The 22,153-nt window shown below is 40.7% G+C and overlaps 1 protein-coding gene and 1 pseudogene across 3 annotated transcripts in view; one reads left to right on the forward strand and one right to left on the reverse strand.

The window, feature by feature from the left end:
* The window catches only part of LYRM7 (LYR motif containing 7), a 37,825-nt gene extending 19,331 nt beyond the window's left edge, over nucleotides 1-18,494 (forward strand). For both annotated transcript variants that reach the window (XM_081232766.1, XM_081232767.1), the window contains exon 5: nucleotides 18,284-18,494. In XM_081232766.1, the coding sequence (XP_081088892.1) occupies nucleotides 18,284-18,354 (71 nt within the window). In that variant the 3' untranslated portion in view covers nucleotides 18,355-18,494. The remainder of the gene's footprint in view (nucleotides 1-18,283) is intronic.
* Nucleotides 5,894-6,534, reverse strand: LOC308615642 (tubulin polymerization-promoting protein-like; annotated as a pseudogene). Its single transcript has one exon. The product of its transcript is annotated as a tubulin polymerization-promoting protein-like (transcript).
* Nucleotides 18,495-22,153: the final 3,659 nt, after the last annotated feature.

A 22,153-nucleotide genomic window follows, 5' to 3' on the forward strand; every position in this document is an offset into this window, starting at 1 on the left:
ACAGTACTGAAAGAGAAAAAAAAAAGCTCTAGGAAGCTATTCTTCATTTCAGATGTGTTTTTAAACTTCTGTCCTTTGGTGTTTTATATTCGTCTTTGCCCTAAACTATCTTTATAGTTTGTATTCTAAGGTAGGTTAATGTGATTCAACAACCATTTATTCAATACCTGTTGTGCTAGGCACTAAGAATAGAACAGTGGTCAGTCCTTATGGAACTTAGATCACCATATTAGAAGATAAACAATAGTGTTCAGTCACAGTCCTTTGGCTGCCATATCAGGAGAGGTAGAGGGACTGTTCAGGCACATAGGCAGAGCTCCAAATCCCAAACTTGGTGGGTCAGGAAGAGGTTCTTAAAGAAAACAATTTTGAGCAACCTAAATGTCCATCAACAGAGTAATGGATAAAGAAGAATGTGATACCTACATACAACGGAATATTACTCAACCATAAAAAGGAACGAAATTGGGTCATTTGTAGAGATGTGGATGGACCTAGAGACTGTCATACAGAGTGAAGTAAGTCAAAGAGAAAAACAAATATCGCATATTAACGCATATATGTGGAATCTAGAAAAAACGGTATAGATCATCTTTTTGCAAAACAGAAGTAGAGACACAGACATAGAGAACAAATGTATGGACACCAAGGGCAGACGGGGGAGGGTGGGATGAATTGGGAGATTGGGATTGACATATATACACTATTGATACTATGTATAAAATAGATAACTAATGAGAACCTGCTTTATAGCTCAGGGAACTCTACTCAATGCTCTGCGGTGACCTAAATGGGAAGGAAATCCAAAAGGAGGGATATATATATATATACACGTATAGCTGATTCACTTTGCTGTACAGTAGAAACTAACAACATTGTAAAGCAACTATATTCCAATAAATTAATTATAAAAAAAAGAAAATTTTGTATGCAAGTTCTCTATTTAAACTCATTTGTATTTTTGTGTTTTATATATTTAGAGACTTTTTATAACTGCAGAGTTAAATATTTTAATGTCCTATAAATTATTTATATCCTAAATGTCTCTATGATTTTCACACTCTTACAAACCATGCCATTGAAAGATTTTTTAAATTGACAAATAGTTAACATACAACATTGTATTAGTTTTAGGTGTACAACATAATGGTTATGTATAATCATTTCACTATGTATACAACATATATGTGTATATAGTGAAATGATTACCACAATAAGTTTTTAGTTAATATCTATGACCATACACAGTGACAAATTTTTTTCTTGTGATGAGAACTTTTAAGATTTACTGTTAGTGTCTTTCAAATACACAATACAGTATTTTTAAAATTTATTTTATTGAAGTAGTTGATTTACAATGTTATGTTAATTTCTGCTGTACAGCAAAGTGATTCAGTTATACATATATACATTCTTTTTCATATTATTTTCCATTATGGTTTATTACAGGATATTGAATATAGTTCCCTGTGCTATACAGTAGGACTTTGTTGTTTATCCATTCTATTTATAGTGGTTTGCATCTGCTAATCCCAAACTCCCAGTCCATCCCTCCCATACCGGCCCTCCCCTTTGGCAATCACAAGTCTGTTCTCTATGTCCGTGAGTCTGTTTCTCTTTCTAGATAAGTTTATTTATGTCATATTTTAGATTCCACATGTAAGTGATATCATATGGTATTTGTCTTTCTCTTTCTGACTTACTTCACTTAGTATGATAATCTCTAGATCCATCTATGTTGCTGCAAATGGCATTATTTTATTCTTTTTTGTGTTTGAGTAGTATTCCACTGTGTATTTATACCACATCTTCTTTATGCATTCATCTGTTGATGAACATTTAGGTTGCTTCTGTGTCTTGGTTATTGTGAATAGTGTTGCTATAAACATAGGGGTGCATGTATCTTTTCATATTATAGTTCCAAATATATGCCCAGGAGTAGGATTGCTGGATCATATGGCAACTCTATTTTTAGCCTCCCCCCATCTATATATACATTTATTTCCCTTTCCTGAAAAAAACTTAGTTGAAACTAGTAGCATATGCTCCCTTTCAAGTTTGAGTTATGTACGTTTCCTTTGTTGTTTGGCTTGGTTTGGGGAAGAGAGAGAGTTAACCAAAGCATCTCAAAGTGCCGGGCGACCACCTCAAGGGACTGCCTGGGGCCACCACCAGCCACGCTCTCCACACTCCAAAGCCACGGGACTTCACAGAGTGCTCAGTAGTCAGTCAGTGGAGGGAAGCTACTCAGGGTCAGAGTTCTAAGGACATTCTAGCCTCGTGGTGACTTCACAGTACAGCTGAATTGTCAACCTGAGCGTATGGACGGGTGACTACGGTGTCCCCACCTGCGTGCACTGTGGGACGGGGTATGCCAGCTTGTGTGGGAACACTCCCAGAGGAAGGAGCCTGCTGGGTCCTCAGGGGTGGAGGCAGCACCAGCAGCCTCCCCTAAAGGTCCAGGCAGTGACTGCTGTAGGTTTTGTGGGCCATGGCATCTGTGACTTATCTTCTCCCTGCTGGCGTAGCCACAGAAGCAGCCACAGGCGTTGCGCGGTGCATGGTGGGGCTGTGTGCCGTTAAAATTTGATTCATGACAGCCAGTGGCTGAGCCAGGCCCAGGCTTCGGGTGTGTGAGTCTCTGTCCACTTGGTGCTTCAGAGGGACGCCGCGGCCTGCACTGAGCTCTCAGCCACTGGGGCGTGGACATAGAGCAGCTTAGACAGGAGGCGATGCCACTGGGGCTCCGCGTGCCTCTTCCTGACTGTAATTTTCATCGGCCTCAAACCTTAAGACTGAGGATATTCGAGGTGTAAAAATACTCCAGTATGGGAGGATTCCCTGGTGGCGAAGTGGTTGAGAATCTGCCTGCCAGTGCAGGGGACACAGGTTCGAGCCCTGGTCTGGGAGGATCCCACATGCCGCGGAGCAACTAGGCCCGTGAGCCACAACTACTGAGCCTCGCGTCTGGAGCCTGTGCTCCACAACAAGAGAGGCCGCGATAGTGAGAGGCCCGTGCACTGTGATGAAGAGTGGCCCCCGCTTGCCACAACTAGAGAAAGCCCTCGCACAGAAACGAAGACCCAACACAGCAAAAATAAATAAATTAATTAATAAACTCCTACCCCCAACATCTTCTTTAAAAAAAAATACTCCAGTATAAATATCGATCTCTTCCTATAATATTTTAAACTTAGGTAATTTGAACTTCAATTGTGGTGAACTAACCACCGCCTAGTTGCTTATCCTAGAGCATTAAATAGAAATAAATAAGTACTGTGGCGCGATCAGTGTTCTCAAACGCTCGCTCTGCTGTCCCGGCACTCAGCGCAGTCAGCACGGTTCGCCCTGACCACGGGTCCCTGCTTCCTGGCGGGCTTGCTGTGCAGTTTCCTTCGTTCACAGAGAGACATGTAGTTTCTAGTTAACCGCAGTTAGTAGAAGCGAATGGGTATTGCATAAAACATGCAGCAAAGATGCACACCTGCCTGTGTGTCCACAGCGTCCAGAGCCTGAGGGAGGCATGTGTGTCTGTGCAGAGCTTGGAGCCTGAGCGACGTGCTGTGTTGGGGCTACACACAGATACCGTGATAGAGCCGACGGGGAGGGGGCCACCGCTTCCTCCTGCCCTGAGCGGGAGATGTGCTTCCAGAGCTACACGTCGGGAAAGAAGCCTCAGGCGGGCTGGGGACACCTGAGACCCACCCAGACACCTCGGCCTCAGCAGTTCGGGAGCCCGCAAGTGCAGGGCTGAGGCAGGGATGGCCACGGGGGCAGCTGTGTGCAGTTGATTTTCCTTAACCCAAGGAGGAGGTGCTGCTGTAACCATCGGGAAGATGGTTTCCTGCAGTGGGGTGGTGTCGGCCTCGCAGGCCGGCCCCGGGGTGGGGGGCAGCGTGAGGAAGCGTACCAGGACGCCACTGGCGTGGTTTCTTCTGCTCAGACCACCTCCCGTGTGCTCCCGGGCAGGCCAGCCCCTGACCGGCTGGGAGGGCTGGGGTTGGGGGGGGCGCCGGGCTGTCGGGAAGGCAGAGACCCACAGCGTCTGGGTAGAGCATGGGTCTGGGGAGAAGTCCTGTCCCGAGTCCACGGAGAGGAACCGGCCGGCCCTGGAACACGGGCTTTCCCATCTGTGATCAACTTAGTGCTCAGAAACTCTCTGCACGTTCAGAGTTCTCTGCAGATGCGATTCCCCAGGTGACTCTTGCCTCTGGAGGGAGGAGAGGAGCCCAGGGTGGGGGTCGGTGTCCTGCCTGCTTTCCCCCAGCCCTCGGGCCTCAGTTTCCTGGTGGTGGATTGGGGGCCTGGCCGGGCAGCTTCAGATCCCCAAGTTTTAGAAACTTTCTAGATGGCAGCGATTCACATCCTCACAGTGACCCCAGACGCCTGTGCTCCATCACTTCCTGGGTGATAGTGCGGTGAGGTGCCAGGGCCTCAGGACGAAGCTGTCTGCAGAGGCCACCAACATCCCAGGGGGAGCCCCGTGCGAGTGGCCGTGTCGGCTGGGAGCGCTGGTCTGAGCCCCTCTGTGTGGGTGGGTGGGGCCTCCCAGGTCCAGCCGTGACCAACGTGCCTGCCATGGCAGTGCTGTGGCACTCATGGCCACCTGTGCCGTGGGCCAGGCCGTGTGTCCATGGAGGGGTGCCCCTAACTGGCCTGCTGCCCTGGACACAGGACAGATAGCAGCAGGGCTGTTGGATTCCTGGGAAGCATTCCCCAGGGGCTGCCATGGGCTTCCCCCAGGACCAAAACCAGGACCACAGGGCCCAGAGCATTACCCGCCAGGCTGTGGCCATGTCCATGCAAAGGGACACATTGCCAAGGGCCCACTGTGACAGCAGGAGGTCCCACCTCTGGCCTCTCAGAGAAACCAAACCCCACAGATGCTGCCGGCCTCTGGCCCTCCCCTTGCCTGGCCCTGCCCTGAGGTTTCTGCACTCCAGGGCGGGGAGGACAGGGAAGGCCACTCTCGGAGGTTCCAGAGAGGCCAGAGGAACCACAGTGGCTGGAGGAGCAAGGAGAGATCCGCCGGGCCACCCGCAGCCTCTAGTCCAGGGCCCGACCCCTGGGGGTCTTCCCCGCTCGGGGCCGGGAGACAGGAGCCGCTGGGAGGGAGTCACAGAGACGGAATATTCTGAGTCTTCCCTGAGCCATTCTGAGAATAAACATGCATCATTGTTTCCTGTTTCTTCTCAGAGAAGCGAAATGAATTGCCCTTAGTTTCCATTTTGAAATCTTGTGACATCACACTTCGAGTCACTTTGGTCGACAGAGGAGCCTTCTTCCTTTGCACTGCAGCCCTCAGCTCGGCGCCCGCCATCAGTGCAGACCTGGTCCTCGGTTTGTGTGCCTGAGCGCGTGTGGGTGCATGCGTGTGCGTGTGTGTGTGCATGCGTTGTGGGTGCTTAGTGTGCGTGTGCATAGGTGCGTGCATGTATGCATGGGTGTGCAAGCGTGCATGGTGTGCCCTGCCTCCCATACCCGCGTGGTACTCTCCAGGCACTGCGGTGCCCTGTCTGGGGCTCTGTCTGCTTTATCAGTGCTGCTGGTTGGTGCCTTGGCGCTTGCGGGTCAGCACCCCCAGACAGCGTCTGCCCACCAGCTCCTTTAAAACACCCCCTTTGCTGCAAATCAGTGGCTGGTGTGGTCTGGCCTTGGGAGACACTTTGGAAAGGGTCATCTGCCCACTTCCTGGCAGGGATGAGGCAGTTGTGTTAGGAAAGGTGAGTCGGGGCCAAAGCTGGGGTCGAGGGGAGTGCGGGCCCGTGGGGGAGGGAGGCCTGGTGCCTCCATGGCCGTCCAGCCCTGGGTCCGAGTTCTGCCTGCAAGCACAGGAATATAATGAAGTGTGAGGCGGCGGGGGGGACCGGGTGACAGGAGAAGGCCCCACCGGCTACTTGTCCCCCTGCACCTTCTGGTCGTAGGTGCCTGCGTGCTTGTAGCCCGGCATGTAGCCCGACTCGTCCACCAGGTCCACGTGGCCCGCCCTGCCCTTGCCCCTTCCGGACGGGTCGAAGTGCTCCTTGTGGGAGCCCATGAACTTGGTGGTGTCCGTGAACCGTGACACGGTGAGCGAGGAGATGGCTTCCGTCACCCCCGAGATGATGGGGGCTTTGCCCTCAGTGAGCCTGTGCACCTCTCGGGTGGCCTCCTCACCACTTTTGTCTTTGAATCTCTTCTTGGCCGGCTCCTCCAGAGCTTCCTTGAACTGTTGAAATGTGATGGTCCTGCAGGACTTGCCTTTGATCTTGCTGAAGACGATGTCCACGTTGGTGACGGTCATGTTCCTGCCATCGATCACCTGGCAGTCCCTGCACAGCTTGGACCAGTTCTTGCCATGCATCTCCTTACAGGTGGCCCTGGTGTACCAGTGCACTGTAAACCTCCAGAAGGCCTCCTCCAGGGCGCTGGGCTCCGGGCCATGGTGGCTGCCCCTTCGCTGGCATCCTCCGACTCTAGTGACAGCCTCTTGGCTGCCTTGTCCTTCGTGGGGTCCCCTAGGGACTTGGGGGGCTTGGGCTTGCTGTCATCCATGCTTAGAGATGCAGCGACTGCAGCAGGTGCCTCCGCGACTTGCAGGCAATCGACCCAGTCTATTTTTAATTTTTTGAGGCACCTTCATATTGTTTTCCGTAGTGGCTGCACCAATTTACATTCCTACCAACAAGTAGGAGGGTACGCTTTTTTCCACACCCTCTCCAGCATTTGTTATTTGTAAATTTTCTCCTGATGGCTCTTCTGACTGGTGTGAGGTGGTACCTCACTGTAGTTTTGATTTGCATTTCTCTAATAATTAGTGATGTTGAGAAGATTTTCATGTGCCTATTGGTCATCTGTATGTCTTCTTTGGAGAAATGTCTATTTAGGTCTTTTGCCCATTTTTCAATTGGGTTTTTTTTTTATTGTTGAGTTTTATCAACTGTTGGTATATTTTGGAAATTAAGCTCTTGTCAGTCATATCATTTGCAGATATTTTCTCCCAGTCTGTAGGTTGTCTTTTCATTTTGTTTGTGGTTTCCTTTGCTGTACAAAAGCTTGTAACTTTGATTAGATCCCATTTGTTTATTTTTGCTTTTATTTCTATTGCCTTAGGAGACTGACCTAAGAAAACATTGATATGATCTATGTCAGAGGATGCTTTGCCTCTGTTCTCTTCTAGGAGTTTTATGGTGTCATGTCTTATGTCTAAGTCTTTAAGGCATTTGAAGTTTATTTTTTGTGTGTGGTGTGAGGGTGTGTTCTAACTTCATTGTTTTACATGCACCTGTCCAACTTTCCCAGCACCACTTGCTGAAGAGACTGTTTTCCATTATATATTCTTGCTTCTTTGGTCAAAGATTTGACCATAGGTATATGGGTTTATTTCTGGGCTCTCTATTCTGTTCCATTGATCCATGTTTGTTTTTGTGCCAATACCACACTGTTTTGATTACTGTAGCTTTGTAGTGTACAATACAGTATTTTTAACTATAGTTACCATGCTGTACATTGCATCACCAGAGCTTATCTATCTTATAACTGGAAGTTTGTACTTTTTGACCAGCCTCACCCGTTTCACACACACACCCCGATCCTACCTCTGACAACCACAGACCTTTTCTCTGTGTCTATGTGTTCCATTTTTGGTGGTTGTTGTGTGCTGTTTTTCTTTTGTGCCAATACCATACTGTTTTGATTGTTATAGATTTGTAGTATAGTTTGAAATGAGGAAGTGTGATGTTGCCAGCCTTTTTCTTCTTTTTCAAGATTGTTTTGGCTATTCAGGTTCTTTCATGTTACAAAGTTTAGGATTGTTTGTTCTGTTTCTGTGAAAAATGCCGTTGAAATGTTGATAAGAATTGCATTGAGGGCTTCCCTGGTGGTGCAGTGGTTGAGAGTCCGCCTGCCAATGCAGGGGATACGGGTTCGTGCCCTGGCCCGGGAAGATCCCACATGCTGTGGAGCGGCTGGGCCCGTGAGCCATGGCCACTGAGCCTGTGCGTCCGGAGCCTGTGCTCCGCAACGGGAGAGGCCACAACAGTGAGAGGCCTGTGTACCGCAAAAAAAAAAAAAAAAAAAAAAAAAATTACATTGAATGTGTAGATTGCCTTTGGTAGTATGGACATTTTAATGATAATATTAATTCTTCCAATCCATGAGGACACAATATCTTTCCATTTATTTGTGTTCTCAGTTTCTTTCATCAGTGTCTTATAGTTTTCAGGGTCCCAGTCTCTCCCTTCCTTGGTTAAATATATTCCTAGATATTTTATTCATTTGTATGCAGTTGTTAATAGGATTTTTTTCTTAATTGCTCTTTCTGATGTTTATTCCATTCATTATTAGTGTATAGAAATGCAACAGATTTTTTTGTATTGCTTTTGTATCCTACAACTTTACCGAATTTGTTTATTAGTTCTAACAGTTTCTTGGTGGAATCTTTAGGATTTTCTTTATATAATATCGTGTCATGTTCAAACAGTGACAGTTTTACTTCTTTCCAATTTGGATTCCTGTATTTCTTTTTCTTGCCCAGTTGCTCTGGCTAGGACTTGCAAAATTGTGTTGAATGAAAGTAGTGGGTAGGCATCCTTGTCTTGTTCCTGATCTTAGAGGGAAAGCTTTCAGGTTTTCACCATTGAGTATGATGTTAGCTGTAGGCTTCTCATATATGGTCTTCATTATGTTGAGGTATATTCCCTCTGTACTCACTTTGTTGAGAGGTATTTTTCATAAACAGATGTTGAATTTTGTCAATGGCTTTTTTGGCATTTATTACATGATCATATGATTTTTATCCTTCATTTTTATTGATGTGGTGTCTCACATTTATTTGCTGATATTGAAAAATCCTTGCATCTCTGGAATAAATGCCACTTGATCATGGTATATGATCCTTTTAATGTATTGTTGAATTCAGTTTGCTACCATTTTGTTGAGGGTTTTTGCATCTATGTTCAACTGGGACATTGGCCTATAATTTTCTTAATAGTGTGCTTGTTTGGTTTTAGTATTAGGCTAATGCTGGACTCATAAAATGAGTTTGGACGTGTACCTTCCTCTTCTGTTCTTTTATTTATTTTTTTAAATCTTGACCTAAATTTTGATTTGGGGCCATAATTGAGTTAAAACATGTTTATTTTAAGAAATTAATTTTTAAATGATACATTTAATATGACCATAAGAGAGAAGCTTTTTCAGGGGCCTAAAATACAGGAAATAAATCACGATCTTAGTGTGGTTCCTTGTTGAGATCTGACAACTTCCTAAGCTAATGTTGTTTTGGTACTTTGATATCTAATATAGAGAGCAAGGTTAGGAATTTTATAATCAATAAAATAATCACAGTGAAAAATAGTATACTGCATGTAAATATACCTGTAATATGTTTGGCCTAATTAAAGTATTAGCAATTAATGAATATAGAAAAATTCAATTGTAGGATGCCATTTGATTTCAAAGATTGCATAATAAGATAAATTGTGTGAAGGGATAGAGTAATGAATATCTGACAGTTTTTCTGGTTATTTACCACTTTTTGAATGTCCTTGTCTTACTTCAGGAATTTCCATCTCTATGAGTTCTAAATTCCCAGGATAGGATCCAGAATAGTCATTTCCTCAGTTTCCTTTGCACCTCAGGCACATGTATTTAACATAGGTGCAGCACACTACCTGTACTGTATTCAGAAGTGAGCTTGAGAAAAGAGGCTTGGCACAGAACGCATTTTGCTGGCAAGAGTTAGCATCAGTGGTTACAGAGTCAAGTTACTGATCCAGAAGGGTCATTGTTGTGGTAGCAGGAACAGATGTAGTAAAGTTGAGTTTCTGGCAACATCTGAAGTATAGCATGTTGTGCTCCATAAGGGTAGAAATAGTGGTAGTTATTTCTAGTGCTCCATAGGCAGCAGCAGTTTTCGTCATCAGGCCAGTTCTATGGTATGTCTTTGGACATTGTTCCTGGAAGCTTAGCCTCAAGCCTGCCTGATTCTTAAGCCTTCACAGTAATTCCTTGAGTTAGATCAATAAACTGTTAATGAATACCTTTTCTGCCTCATTAGCCACAGTCAGCTTCTGTTACTTATAACTAAGAACAACAGAAGTTGTTGCCAGAAGTGAGATACTGAAAATTACACAACCTAAAATGTGAAATTAGTTGAATGGAAGACAGGGATAGAGGGGAGTGTTGTTAACATGGACCTGACCATTACAGTCCTTAAGCTGGTGGCCCTTGTTATGTAGTAGTGAACGTAAGGTTAGTGCCACTTACTGTTTTTTGGGAGTACAGCTACAGCAATAAGGGATATAATCAGAATGTCAGTGTGTGCTCGTCATTTCTTCCTGCTTTCAGCAAAATATTGAAAAAGAGGATTAATGCAGGTTAAGCTAGTCAGTCTTCAAAGCAAAGATGGAAAGAAGCACTGCTTTGCAAAGGGACACTTCTTGCTACAACCTGGAATCTGATTGAGGGTCCTATAATTTAGAGCCTTGCAGGCCTAAAAATGCCAGTTGCTCCTATCCACTAAAACTAAAGCCAATACAAGCAGGGGCTCTCTTAGCTCTAATATAAGATCAGTGCCCCAAGCTTTCTCATTTGCCAGACAAAGATCAGATATATGATGCATTTACTCACTGGAGCCTATAGTTTTTCATTGTGTTAAGAAGTGTCCATTAAGCTAAGAGTTAAGGAGATGGGACAGCATAGAGACCACAACCAGAGAATGAAAATCTTCATGCTTAGTAACTGTGTCAAGGTGTTTGCCTGTGGCTACTTGCACATGGAAATGACTGGAAAAAAATAGATTGGAAGTTATACAGTTTTTGAATAAATTGTATTGCCAAGAAACCCCAAGTTTGGTTAGCTCTCTTCCACTCTTAAGGCCATCCCTGGGTCCCTTAACTCATATCAACAGGAAGTGGATTATGAAAGCTTCAGAGCCTCAAAGAAGGGCATTTTTTTGGTAATATCCCCATCTGGATCCCCCAGAGGACAGACCAGAAGCCTTGAAGGACAGTGGACAATAGAGGGTCTTTGGGTCTCCCAGAAAACAGGATTAGGTGTTGCCAATTTGGCTGACTAGAGTTTATTGCTCTGCCAAAAGCAAGGAGCTTTTGCTCCTCTGTCCAGAAGGACTTAGGATTTAGGATTTGCTGTGGAGCAGTACTGCCATGTGTTTTCCATTCCAGGTTTTTATTGCTGTATCCTGTTTATTCTTTACTATGGTCCAATAGGTATCTACCATGTGAGCCACAGCTGGACCTAATGGAAAGGCTAGCACATCTGCTAGAGATCCTTGATTTGAACATGGATGAGATCTTAGGGGTCAAGTAGTAAACGGATGTAGTTTTCTATATATCGGAAGAAGGGTGCATATTCATGTTGTGTAGCTAAAAGGGTGGATGGGTTGTTGCCTCTCAATATCTTTTCTTTCTCACTAACTGAAAAATTGTGTTCAGAGTACGGTGTGACAGGGGAGGAAACAAAGTGATATCTCAGACCATGTGACACCTTTCTGGTCAGTGTAAGCAGCTGTCTACTGAATGTTGCTTCCAGTAAAGCTACTGTTTTCCTGTTAAAAGGCAGAGGCCAAGCTAGCGCTCTCCTTTTCGCCCTTTTCCCCTCTTCCTGCCTGGAATGCAGATGCGATGTGACAGCTGCAGTGAAGACAAACCATACATGAAGAGGAGCAGAACAGGAAAAAAAAGAAGAGCCTGGGTCCTTGGTGGTACTAAGGACCTGCAGTAGCCTAGGGTTGCCTTAATCTATATTTCTTGATATGTGAGAAAGTTAAATCTCTTACTTAAACCACTATTTGTTGGACTTTTCCACTAGCTTGTGAACTGTTTGAAGCTGAGGAGACTTTTTTTTTTAATTGAGGTATAGTTGACATATAACACTATACTAGTTTCAAGTATACAGTCTAATGATTCTATATATATATATATATATTTTGATCCTTTTAATTTGTTGTTGGATTCTGTTTGCCAGTATTGTGTTGAGGATTTTTGCGTCTATATTCATCAGTGATATTGGTCGGTAATTTTCTTTTTTTTGTAGTATCTTTGTCTGGTTTTGGTGTCAGGGTGATGGTAGCCTCATAGAATGAGTTTGGGAGTGTTCTTTCCTCTGCAATTTTTTGGGGGAGTTTGAGAAGGATGGGTGTTAGCTCTTCTCTAAATGTTGGATAGAATTCACCTGTGAAGCCATCTGGTCCCGGACTTTTGTTTGTTGGAAGATTTTTAATCACAGTTTCAATTTCATTACTTGTGATTGTCTGTTTATATTTCTATTTCTTCCTGGTTCAGTCTTGGAAGGTTATACCTTTCTAAGAATTTGTCCACTTCTTCCAGTTGTCCATTTTATTGGCATAGAGTTGCTTGTAGTAGTCTCTTAGGATGCTTTGTATTTCTGTGGTGTCTGTTGTAACTTCTTTTTCATTTCTAGTTTTATTGATTTGAGTCCTCTCCCTCTTTTTCTTGATGAGTCTGGCTAATGGTTTATCAATTTTGCTTATCTTCTCAGAACCAGTTTTTAGTTTTATTGATCTTTGCTATTGTTTTCTTTGTTTCTATTTCATTTATTTCTGCTCTGAACTTTATGATTTCTTTCCTTCTACTAACTGTGGGTTCTGTTTGTTTTCTTTCTCTAGTTCCTTTAGGTGTAAGGTTAGATTGTTTATTTGAGATTTTTCTTGTTTCTTGAGGTAGGCTTGTATAGCTATAAATTTCCCTCTTAGAACTGCTTTTGCTGTGTCCCATAGGTTTTGAATCATTGTGTTTTCATTGTCATTTGTCTCTAGATATTTTTTGATTTCCTCTTTGATTTCTTCAGTGACCGCTTGGTTATTTAGTAACGTATTGTTTAGCCTCCATGTGTTTGTGTTTTTAACATTTTTTTCCCTGTAATTGATTTCTGATCTCATAGTGTTGTGGTCAGAAAAGATGCTCAGTATGATTTCAATTTTCTTAAATTTACTGAGGCTTGATTTGTGACCCAAGATGTGATCTATCCTGGAGAATGTTCCATGTGCACTTGAGAAGAAAGTGTAATCTGTTTTTGGATGGAATGTCCTATAAATATCAAATCTATCTGGTCTATTGTGTCATTTAAAGCTTGTGTTTCCTTACTAATTTTCTGCTAGGATGATCTGTCCATTGGTGTGAGGTGTTAAAGTCCCCCACTATTACTGTGTCACTGTTGATTTCCACTTTTATAGCTGTTAAAAGTTGCCTTATGTATTGAGGTGCTCCCATGTTGGGTGCATATATATTTATAATGGTTATATCTTCTTGGATTGTTCCCTTTATCACTACGTAGTGTCCTTCCTTGTCTCTTGTAACATTCTTTATTTTAAAGTCTATTTTATCTGATATGAGTATTGCTACTCCAGCTTTCTTTTGATTTCTATTTGCATGGATATCTTTTTCCATCCACTCACTTTCAGTGTGTATGTGTCCCTAGGTGTGAAGTGGGTTTCTTGTAGACAACATATATATGGGTCTTGTTTTTGTATCCATTCAGTGAGCCTGTGTCTTGGTTGGAGCATTTAATCCATTCACATTTAAGGTAATTATCGATATGTATGTTCCTATTACTATTTTCTTAATTGTTATGGGTTTGTTTTTGTAGGTCCTGTTCTTCTTTGGTGTTTCCCACTTAGAGTAGTTCCTTTAGCATTTGTTGTAAAGCTGGCTTGGTGGTGCTGAATTCTCTTAGCTTTTGCTTGTCTGTAAAGATTTTGATTTCTCCATCGAATCTGAATGAGATCCTTGCTGGGTAGAGTAATCTTGGTTGTAGGTTCTTCCCTTTCATCATTTTAAATATATCGTGCCACTCCCTTCTGGCTTGTAGAGTTTCTGCTGAGAAATCAACTGTTAACCTTATGGGAGTTCCCTTGTATGTTATTTGTCATTTTTCCCTTGTTGCTTTCAATAATTTTTCTTTGTCTTTAATTTTTGTCAATTTGATTAATATGTGTCTTGGCGTGTTTGTTTCTCCTTGGGTTTATGCTGCCTGGGACTCTCTGCGCTTCCTGGACTTGGGTGGCTGTTTCCTTTCCCATGTTAGGGAAGTTTTCGACTACAATCTCTTCAAACATTTTCCTAGGTCCTTTCTCTCTCTCTTCTCCTTCTGGGACCCCTATAATGCGAATGATGTTGCATTTAACATTGTCCCAGAGGTCTCTTAGGCTGTCTTCATTTCATTTCATTCTTTTTTCTTTATTCTGTTCCATGGCAGTGAATTCCACCGTTCTGTCTTCCAGGTAACTCATCTGTTCTTCTGCCTCAGTTATTCTGCTGTTGATTTCTTCCAGTGTATTTTTCATTTCAGCTATTGTATTGTTCATCTCTGTTTGTTTGTTCTTTAATTCTTCTACATGTTTGTTCTTTAATTCTTCTACATCTTTGTTAAACATTTCTTGCATCTTCTCAATCTTTGCCTCCATTCTTTTTCTGAGGTCCTGGATCATCTTCACTATCATTATTCCGAATTCCTTTTCTGGAAGGTTTCCTATCTCCACTTCATTTAGTTGTTTTTCTGGGGTTTTATCTTGTTCCTTCATCTGGTACATAGCCTTCTGCCTTTTCATCTTGTGTATCTTTCTGTGAATGTGATTTTTGTTCCACAGGCTGCAGGATTGTAGTTGCTCTTGCTTCTGCTGTCTGTCCTCTCTATTTATTTATACTTTGAAATGATCACCACAGTAAGTCTAGTTAATCTGTCCCCATACATAGTTACAAAATTTTTTTTCTTGTGATAAGGACTTTTAAGATTCTATTAGCAGGGCTTCCCTGGTGACACAGTGGTTGAGAGTCCGCCTGCCAATGCAGGGGACACGGGTTCGTGCCCCGGTCCGGGAAGATCCCACATGCCACTGAGCGGCTAGGCCCATGAGCCATGGCTGCTGAGCCTGCACATCCAGAGCCTGTGCTCCACAACGGGAGAGGCCACAACAGTGAGAGGCCCACGTACCGCAAAAAAAAAAAAAAAAAAAAAATCTATTAGGAACTTTCAAGTATGCAGTACAGTATTAACTAAAGTCACCGTGCTGTACTTAAGAGACTATTATATATTTATCTCTGTATCTTCATTTCGTGATGTAATGTTTAGCAAAAAATAAGCACATGTATGTTTGATAAGTGAAACAATTTACTGCTGTTGTTAATAAGTTAAAACCTAAACTATAATTTGCTCTCTGGTGAAACCTCCAAAGATTTGGTAACAGCAAGTGAGATATAAAAAAGTGTTAAATACTACTTATTTAACTGGTTTTCATTTCAGTAAGCCAGATTTACCGTGTGGCTCATAAGAGCATTATCTTTAATCAGATCACTTATTTTTTTGTGAGAATTTCAGTTTTCCTTTTGAATTCATTTTATTATTTATTTGTTTGTTTGTTTGTTTGTTTTTGTTTTTTGTTTATTTATTTATTTATGTTTCGGTGCGCGGGCCTCTCACTGTTGTGGCCTCTCCCGTTGTGGAACACAGGCTCCAGACGCACAGGCCCAGCAGCCATGGCTCACGGGCCCAGCTGCTCCGCAGCACGTGGGATCCTCCCAGACCGGGGCATGAAGCCGCGTCCCCTGCATCGGCAGGTGGACTCTCAACCACTGCGCCACCAGGGAAGCCCTTGAGTTCATTTTAGTAATATCTCTAAAACATTTTTAAATGATTCAAATTTACAGAAAAGGTGCAAGGAAAGTTGAAGAATATGCAAATTTCCTTTATCCAGATTCTACAAATGCTAACATTTTACCACATTTGCTTTATCATCTCTCCCTCATTTTTTTCTTGACCTTTCTGAAGGTAAATGCAGGCATAATGTACTTTTTCCCCCAAATGAGCATTTTTCAGATCATAACAGCCCCCTTGGGTTTAGATCTGGAGAAATACTTCAGTGTGTATTTCTTAAAAATACTACATTGTGTATTTCCTAAATTTGCAAAGACAGTCTCTTATATAACAACAGTATAATTATCAAAATCAGTATATTAACATTGATTCAGTTCTGTTATTCAAATTTTCCATTTGTCCTAAGAGTGCCCTTTATAGCAGAAGAAAAAAAAAATGGATTGGATCTCTGGTCTAGGGTCCAGTTGAAGGTCACACAGATCGCATTTAATCATCATGTTTGTGTGTATGTGTGTGTGTGTGCATGTGTGTGTGTTTCCAGCATTGTGATTTAATTAAGGGAGCATATTCATTGTAGAGAATATACTGATGATTGTAAATGTGACTCCTCATTACAGCCTTAAAATTTTTGAAACACCAAAGCACAAAGATGTCAACTATATATCCAAACTACAGGTACAAAACAAGTACATGTATTTTCCACACTCCAAAATTGAGTACACAGTGTACTGTCATAGGGAAGGGGTTTACCAATGATGACCTGACAATAAAGCGCTCAAGATTGATATACCAAAATAAAATATAAAATAGGAGTTTATAAAAACAAGTTTGACAGTAGCAGAGAGGACCCTTTTCATTTCTGAGCAAAAATGCATTTCATTATACATACTGTCTCCTAAAATGAATAAACCAGTCACTTGAGAATGTTCTATTTATTTCTTCTATTAGAAGAATAAATATGCGAACATTCTCCGTGTCTTTTGAAAAAAAATATTGTGCAGGAACTGTGGGATAAGCATGCATGTGAATGGAACAGCACAATTGCAGTGGTTCTTACAACTCACTTCTAGATAAGGAGAAAGTGTTATTCATGAGTATGGCCCAGTCTTAGCCAATATTTAGTTTGGAAAGACACTGGGTTCAGATCAGAATGATCTGAAATTCCAAGTTCTAGAATTGATGATTATATATGCCATTGTATTAGTCAGGCTTCTTTTTTTTCTTTTTATTGAAGTATAGTTCATCTACAATGTTGTGTTAGTTTCTACTGTACAGCAAAGTGAATTGGCCACACATACACATATATCCACTCTTCCTTACATTCCCCTCCCATACATGTCATTATAGAGTATTGAGAAGAGCTCCCTGAGCTACACAGCAGGTCCCTATGAGCCATCTACCATTACATGTAGTAGTATGTGTATGTTTTTAGTCTTCCTTAATCTGGAGCAGTTCCTTAGTCTTTCTTTGTCTTTCATGACCTTGTTCTTTTTGAAGAATATAGGCAAGTTATTTCATAGAATTTGGTGTGAGCATTTTTTGATCATGACAGTTCACCTGGATTCAGCTCTTCTAAAAACTTTCTATCTTAAGAGCTTTACCTCAGTTGACTCCAGCAGGATGTCTTCCCTAGGACTCAGCATTTGTTGTTGTTTTTCTTGTTGTTGAACAGTGTTTCTCAGTGGGGCCCTATTGTCATTTTGAACAGATAGTTCTGCATTACACAGACTATCCCACACATCCCTGGCTCCTCTTCTCTAAATTCCAGTAGCATTCTTCAGTTGGTGTGACCACCCAGAACACCTCCAGTTGAGAACCACTGTTCTGTAAAATTTGAAATCGCATGCAGGATCTTAGTTCCCCAACCAGGGATCGAACCCAGGCGCCCTGCAGTGGAAGCGCAGAGTCCTAACCACTGGACCGCCAGGGAAGTCACTGAAATCTTTAAATTAGGAAAGTGGTCTTGCTTTTTACATAGTTGGTAGCATGAATTAATTTTCCAGTTGATGGTTTTAATTAATTATTTATTTTTGGCTGTGTTGGGTCTTCGTTGCTGTGCTCAGGCTTTCTCTAGTTGCGGAGAAAGGGGGCTGCTCTTCGTTGCAGTGCACAGGCTTCTCACTGCGGTGGCTTTTCTTGTTGCAGAGCACGGGCTCTAGGCGTGTGGGCTCAGTAGTTGTGGCTCATGGGCTCTAGAGCGGGCACAAGCTCAGTAGTTGCGGTGCACGGGTTTAGTTAGTCCGCGGCATGTGGGATCTTCCTGGACCAGGGCTCAAACCCGTGTCCCCTGCATTGGCAGGCAGATTCTTAACCACTGCACCACCAGGGAAATCCCCAGTTGATGGTTTTAATTATCATTAATCTGTAATCTGCTACTGACAGCGTGCTTTAGCTGAATTCTAGTCAGTTATTTAGTTATATTTAATAAATCCATGGTAAATGGTTAAGTTGGTCATGTATGTTTTTGTGTAATCTGAAATGAGAGTCCTATTAACTATCTCCATTTAAAATCAGGAACGCCACCTTAGAAGTTAACTGAAATAAAATATCACTGGGAAGATTTATTTTAAAACTAGATAATTTACTGTTACAAAGTTTAGGGGGAAATGAGTGTATTTGCATTTTATTTTAATTTTAATGATGTTAAGTATTCTTCTTGTTTTTCTTTCAGAATTGGTCCCTAGGAAAGACCTTCTTATAGAAAATGTGCCGTATTGTGATGCACCAACTCAGAAGCAATGAATTTTTCTCAAATAAAATTAAGTCTTTATCATTTTTAATTTTAAAGTATATAACTCTGGCTAAACTCCCGGAAATGCAAATATTTTTCTCTGAAATGGCATATTGAAATTGAGTGCATTAAAGTATAGTTTCATAATGAAGTTTCACGTTGAAAGAACATTGCTGAAAACTGCAGAACATAGTTAAGTATTTCTAAAGAACATTAGGTAGGAAGACATTTCATTTTCACTGAAAATCAAACTGTATAAAGTGAAATAAATGCTTAGGGAGGTATATCATATTCACTTCTGTTTGACCTTAATGAGTATTTTGGTTTTATCATAGCTATTTGAGAATGAAGTGTTTTGACAGGTTGGTGGGTTTTCTTCCCATGTGAAATGAAACTATTAGATTAAAATTATTAGATTAAGTTAATGTTTAATCCCGAAAAGAATTGGTCTAAAAATCACAGTGTGTGCCAACTTTCCACAGAAGGCAGCCTTTGTTCCTAAAGCACTGAAATTATTCCTGTAACTAACAAATAATTATACAGTTTCCTTTTAGAGATAGAGTGTATCTCTGTTCCTAAAAGAACATTTTTAATCAGTCTTCTGAAGATAGATGAATAAAATGTCAAAATCACATAAGATAACTGTGGAATAAAGAAATTCTAATTTTTTAAGGAAATAGTGTCCCTTGATCCAACTATATAATATAGGCTTAGTAGAATTAGCTGTACTTAGACCACAGCTAGACCTTATTGTGAAAATGTAATATATGGCTGCATCCTCTACATTTTAATCAATAAGATATAAATGGCTTTTTTTTTTCCTCCAACATTTTTCATCCCTGACAAGATTGACAGTATCACAGAACAGCTTGGCATTCTACCATCTAATGGTAGGAACTATAAAACTGTGTTTAATATTCTTCTTGTTTCTCTTTTATCTATGCGTCTTTACCATTCTGTTTTCTCAGTGAGCAGTGTGTTCTCTTCTATTCACTGGTCAGTTCTCCCATTTGATGATGACACAGGGTTTTTAATTTTTTACAAGATTCTCAATGCGAGCTTTGTTTGTTGGCAAACATTTTGGTATTGCTATGCTCAATATAAAATGTCATGTTTTAAAATAATTTAATTTTAGTAGATAAAAAAAATTATCAAAATTGCCTAGACATACTACACTTAACAGTAAACCACAGACTACCCTTAATGCCTCCTAATACTTTGGAGATTAGTAGTCTGTGAAATGGATTATATAGGTCAAAAGATTTGCTACATAATTTTTTTATCTCTCATGCCTCTTTCTTATTGTGTGTATGGAAATTACACCTACATAAATGTTGTTTCAGATTTGAAAATTGCCCTTATAAGAAAATGCTAAAGGTCATCATGACACAATCACTGGCAAATTCTCTGACTTACTATTATTTCAGTAAGTGTCTATATTATGTCTTTTGAGGAAGGTTGGCTAAAATAGTTTAAATTTAATATATATTTTAATTGTTTCAATATTATTTAACATTTTTAGAAGTTTCTAGTTTTTTTTCTTTAACCTGAATTCCCTTGTTCCATTCTTCACTGATGTTAATTTAAATATCTCATCAAAAAATAGTTCTTTTTTTTTACAATCTAGTTATCATTAGGAGCAACAGAGATTAATAACTAACATGTTACATAAAATAAAAAAATAATCATTCAGATGTTTATTTTATTGAAGCTAGTATGTTAGACATTTTAAGATATATACTATATATGTATATGTATTATATATGTGTATATATATAAATATATATATATAGTGATTTTGTGCCTTAAGACTATGCAGTACAGTTCCTATGTAATATACCAGGATATCAACAATAGGTTTCACTGTCATAAAATTTTGAGAGATTTGGCACCCTGTCCTTGAAGAGCATGTATTTATATTTCAAATTAATTTTAACATTATTTAATAGTTTTATTAGATCAGTTAAAACAATTTATGAGTTCTTGGCCTGTTGTGAAACAAAAATTGTCAGTATTCTAGAGAGTAAATTTTGAGAATGATGATTATCTAAGTGCCTGACTTCTCTGTGGTACAATGTCAGATTTAATTAAATCTTTTTTAGTTAGTTAAAAAAAAGCTTCCCATGTTCCCAGAGGGAATTACCCACATCTAACATTTCACTTTGACTATTGAAGCCCAGTGAAAGTGGGTGGGTGCAAATTCTAATTGCAGATATCTACGCTCAGAGGCCCAGCAGGACTTTGTAAAACAGTCTTTTGGCAGAAGTCAGAAAGGGTGTATGCCAGGAGACTTAGATTTGGCAAGCATATGTGGGGAAGAATCCTTCGCTAAAGATTTGAAGCTAAAGGAAATATGAGAGATAGTTTGCATAACATCTAATTCAGAACATTGAAATTAAGATTCAAGTATAACTGTGTTTAAGTTGGTCCTCATTTTGCCTTCAGTTGCATATTTTAACATCAGTACAATGTCCAAAAAGCACACAGTAATAAGAATAGGTAGAATTTCTACACTCATTGACAAAACCAATCATTTCACTGTAAACACAAAGCCATAGGTCAACAAAGAAGTGAAAATTCCAGTTCTTAAGGAGAATTTTCTAAAGTGAAAGTAGATAAATACAAAATTAATGTAACTTTACTATATATCAGGAGTAACCTATCAGAAATGAAATGGAAAAAAGATCCTGTGTTTAATAGCAAACAAAACTGTAAAATAGGAAGCAACTTTTAAAAAAAACTGTAAAACTTAAAAATGAAAGACATACTGTGTTCCTAAATGTGACAGTTGAAAATTGTAGAGATGACAGTTCTTTAAAATGTAATCTATCAAGATCCCAACAGATTCACAGATACGTGTACATAAAAATATAAAACTTCTGTATTCTGTGAAAGCTACTATAAATCAAGTTTAGAGAAATTTGCCACCAATGTAATAATTAAAATAGTTAAGATATAAGATGTTCCTATGACTCAGCAAAAGATAACTCAATGGAAAAATGAGCAAATGATATAAATAAGAAATTCATAAAACAAGAAATACTAACCCATTTAGTGGTCAAAGAAATGTAGGTTAAAACAAAGGAAACATTTTTCTTCATTAAAGTTGCAAAAGTTAAAGAAACTGGTCATATCCAGTATATGTAAAGGTGATACGCATGTGAGAAAATGGGCACTCTCATATATTTCAGGAAGGAATGTAAGTTATAGGGCCTTTTTTTTTTTGCGGTACACGGGCCTCTCACTGTTTTGGCCTCTCCCATTGCAGAGCACAGGCTCCGGACGCGCAGGCTCAGCAGCCATGGCTCACGGGCCTAGCCGCTCCGCGGCATGTGGGATCTTCCCAGACCGGGGCACAAACCCATGTCCCCTGCATCGGCAGGCGGACTCTCAACCACTGCGCCACCAGGGAAGCCCTATAGGGCCTTTTTGAAAGGGAAATTGACATCAAAGTTTAAAATAAACATACTATTCAGTCTGTATCCCAGTGGCTCAAAAGAATAAATGTACACCTCAGGTATATGTACAGAAATTTCTTCAGCATTGTTTAAGCAGCCTAAATTTCCAAATTTAGGGGAACAATTGAATAAGATATGGCTCATTCATACTCTGGGATATTATGCAGAAGTTGAAAAGTATGGTGTAGAATATATATATATGTACATATAAACATGTCAAGTGAAAGAAGCACATCACAGAATATATATTCTCTTTGAATCCACTTAGATACAAAACAACTATTTTTGTACACATATATGCATATGTGTATATAAATACATAGAAGTAATGCATGCTAAATGTTAATAATTA

The sequence above is a fragment of the Mesoplodon bidens genome, assembly GCF_964165515.1.
Source record: "Mesoplodon bidens genome assembly, chromosome: 4".
NCBI classification, from domain to species: Eukaryota; Metazoa; Chordata; class Mammalia; order Artiodactyla; family Ziphiidae; genus Mesoplodon; species Mesoplodon bidens.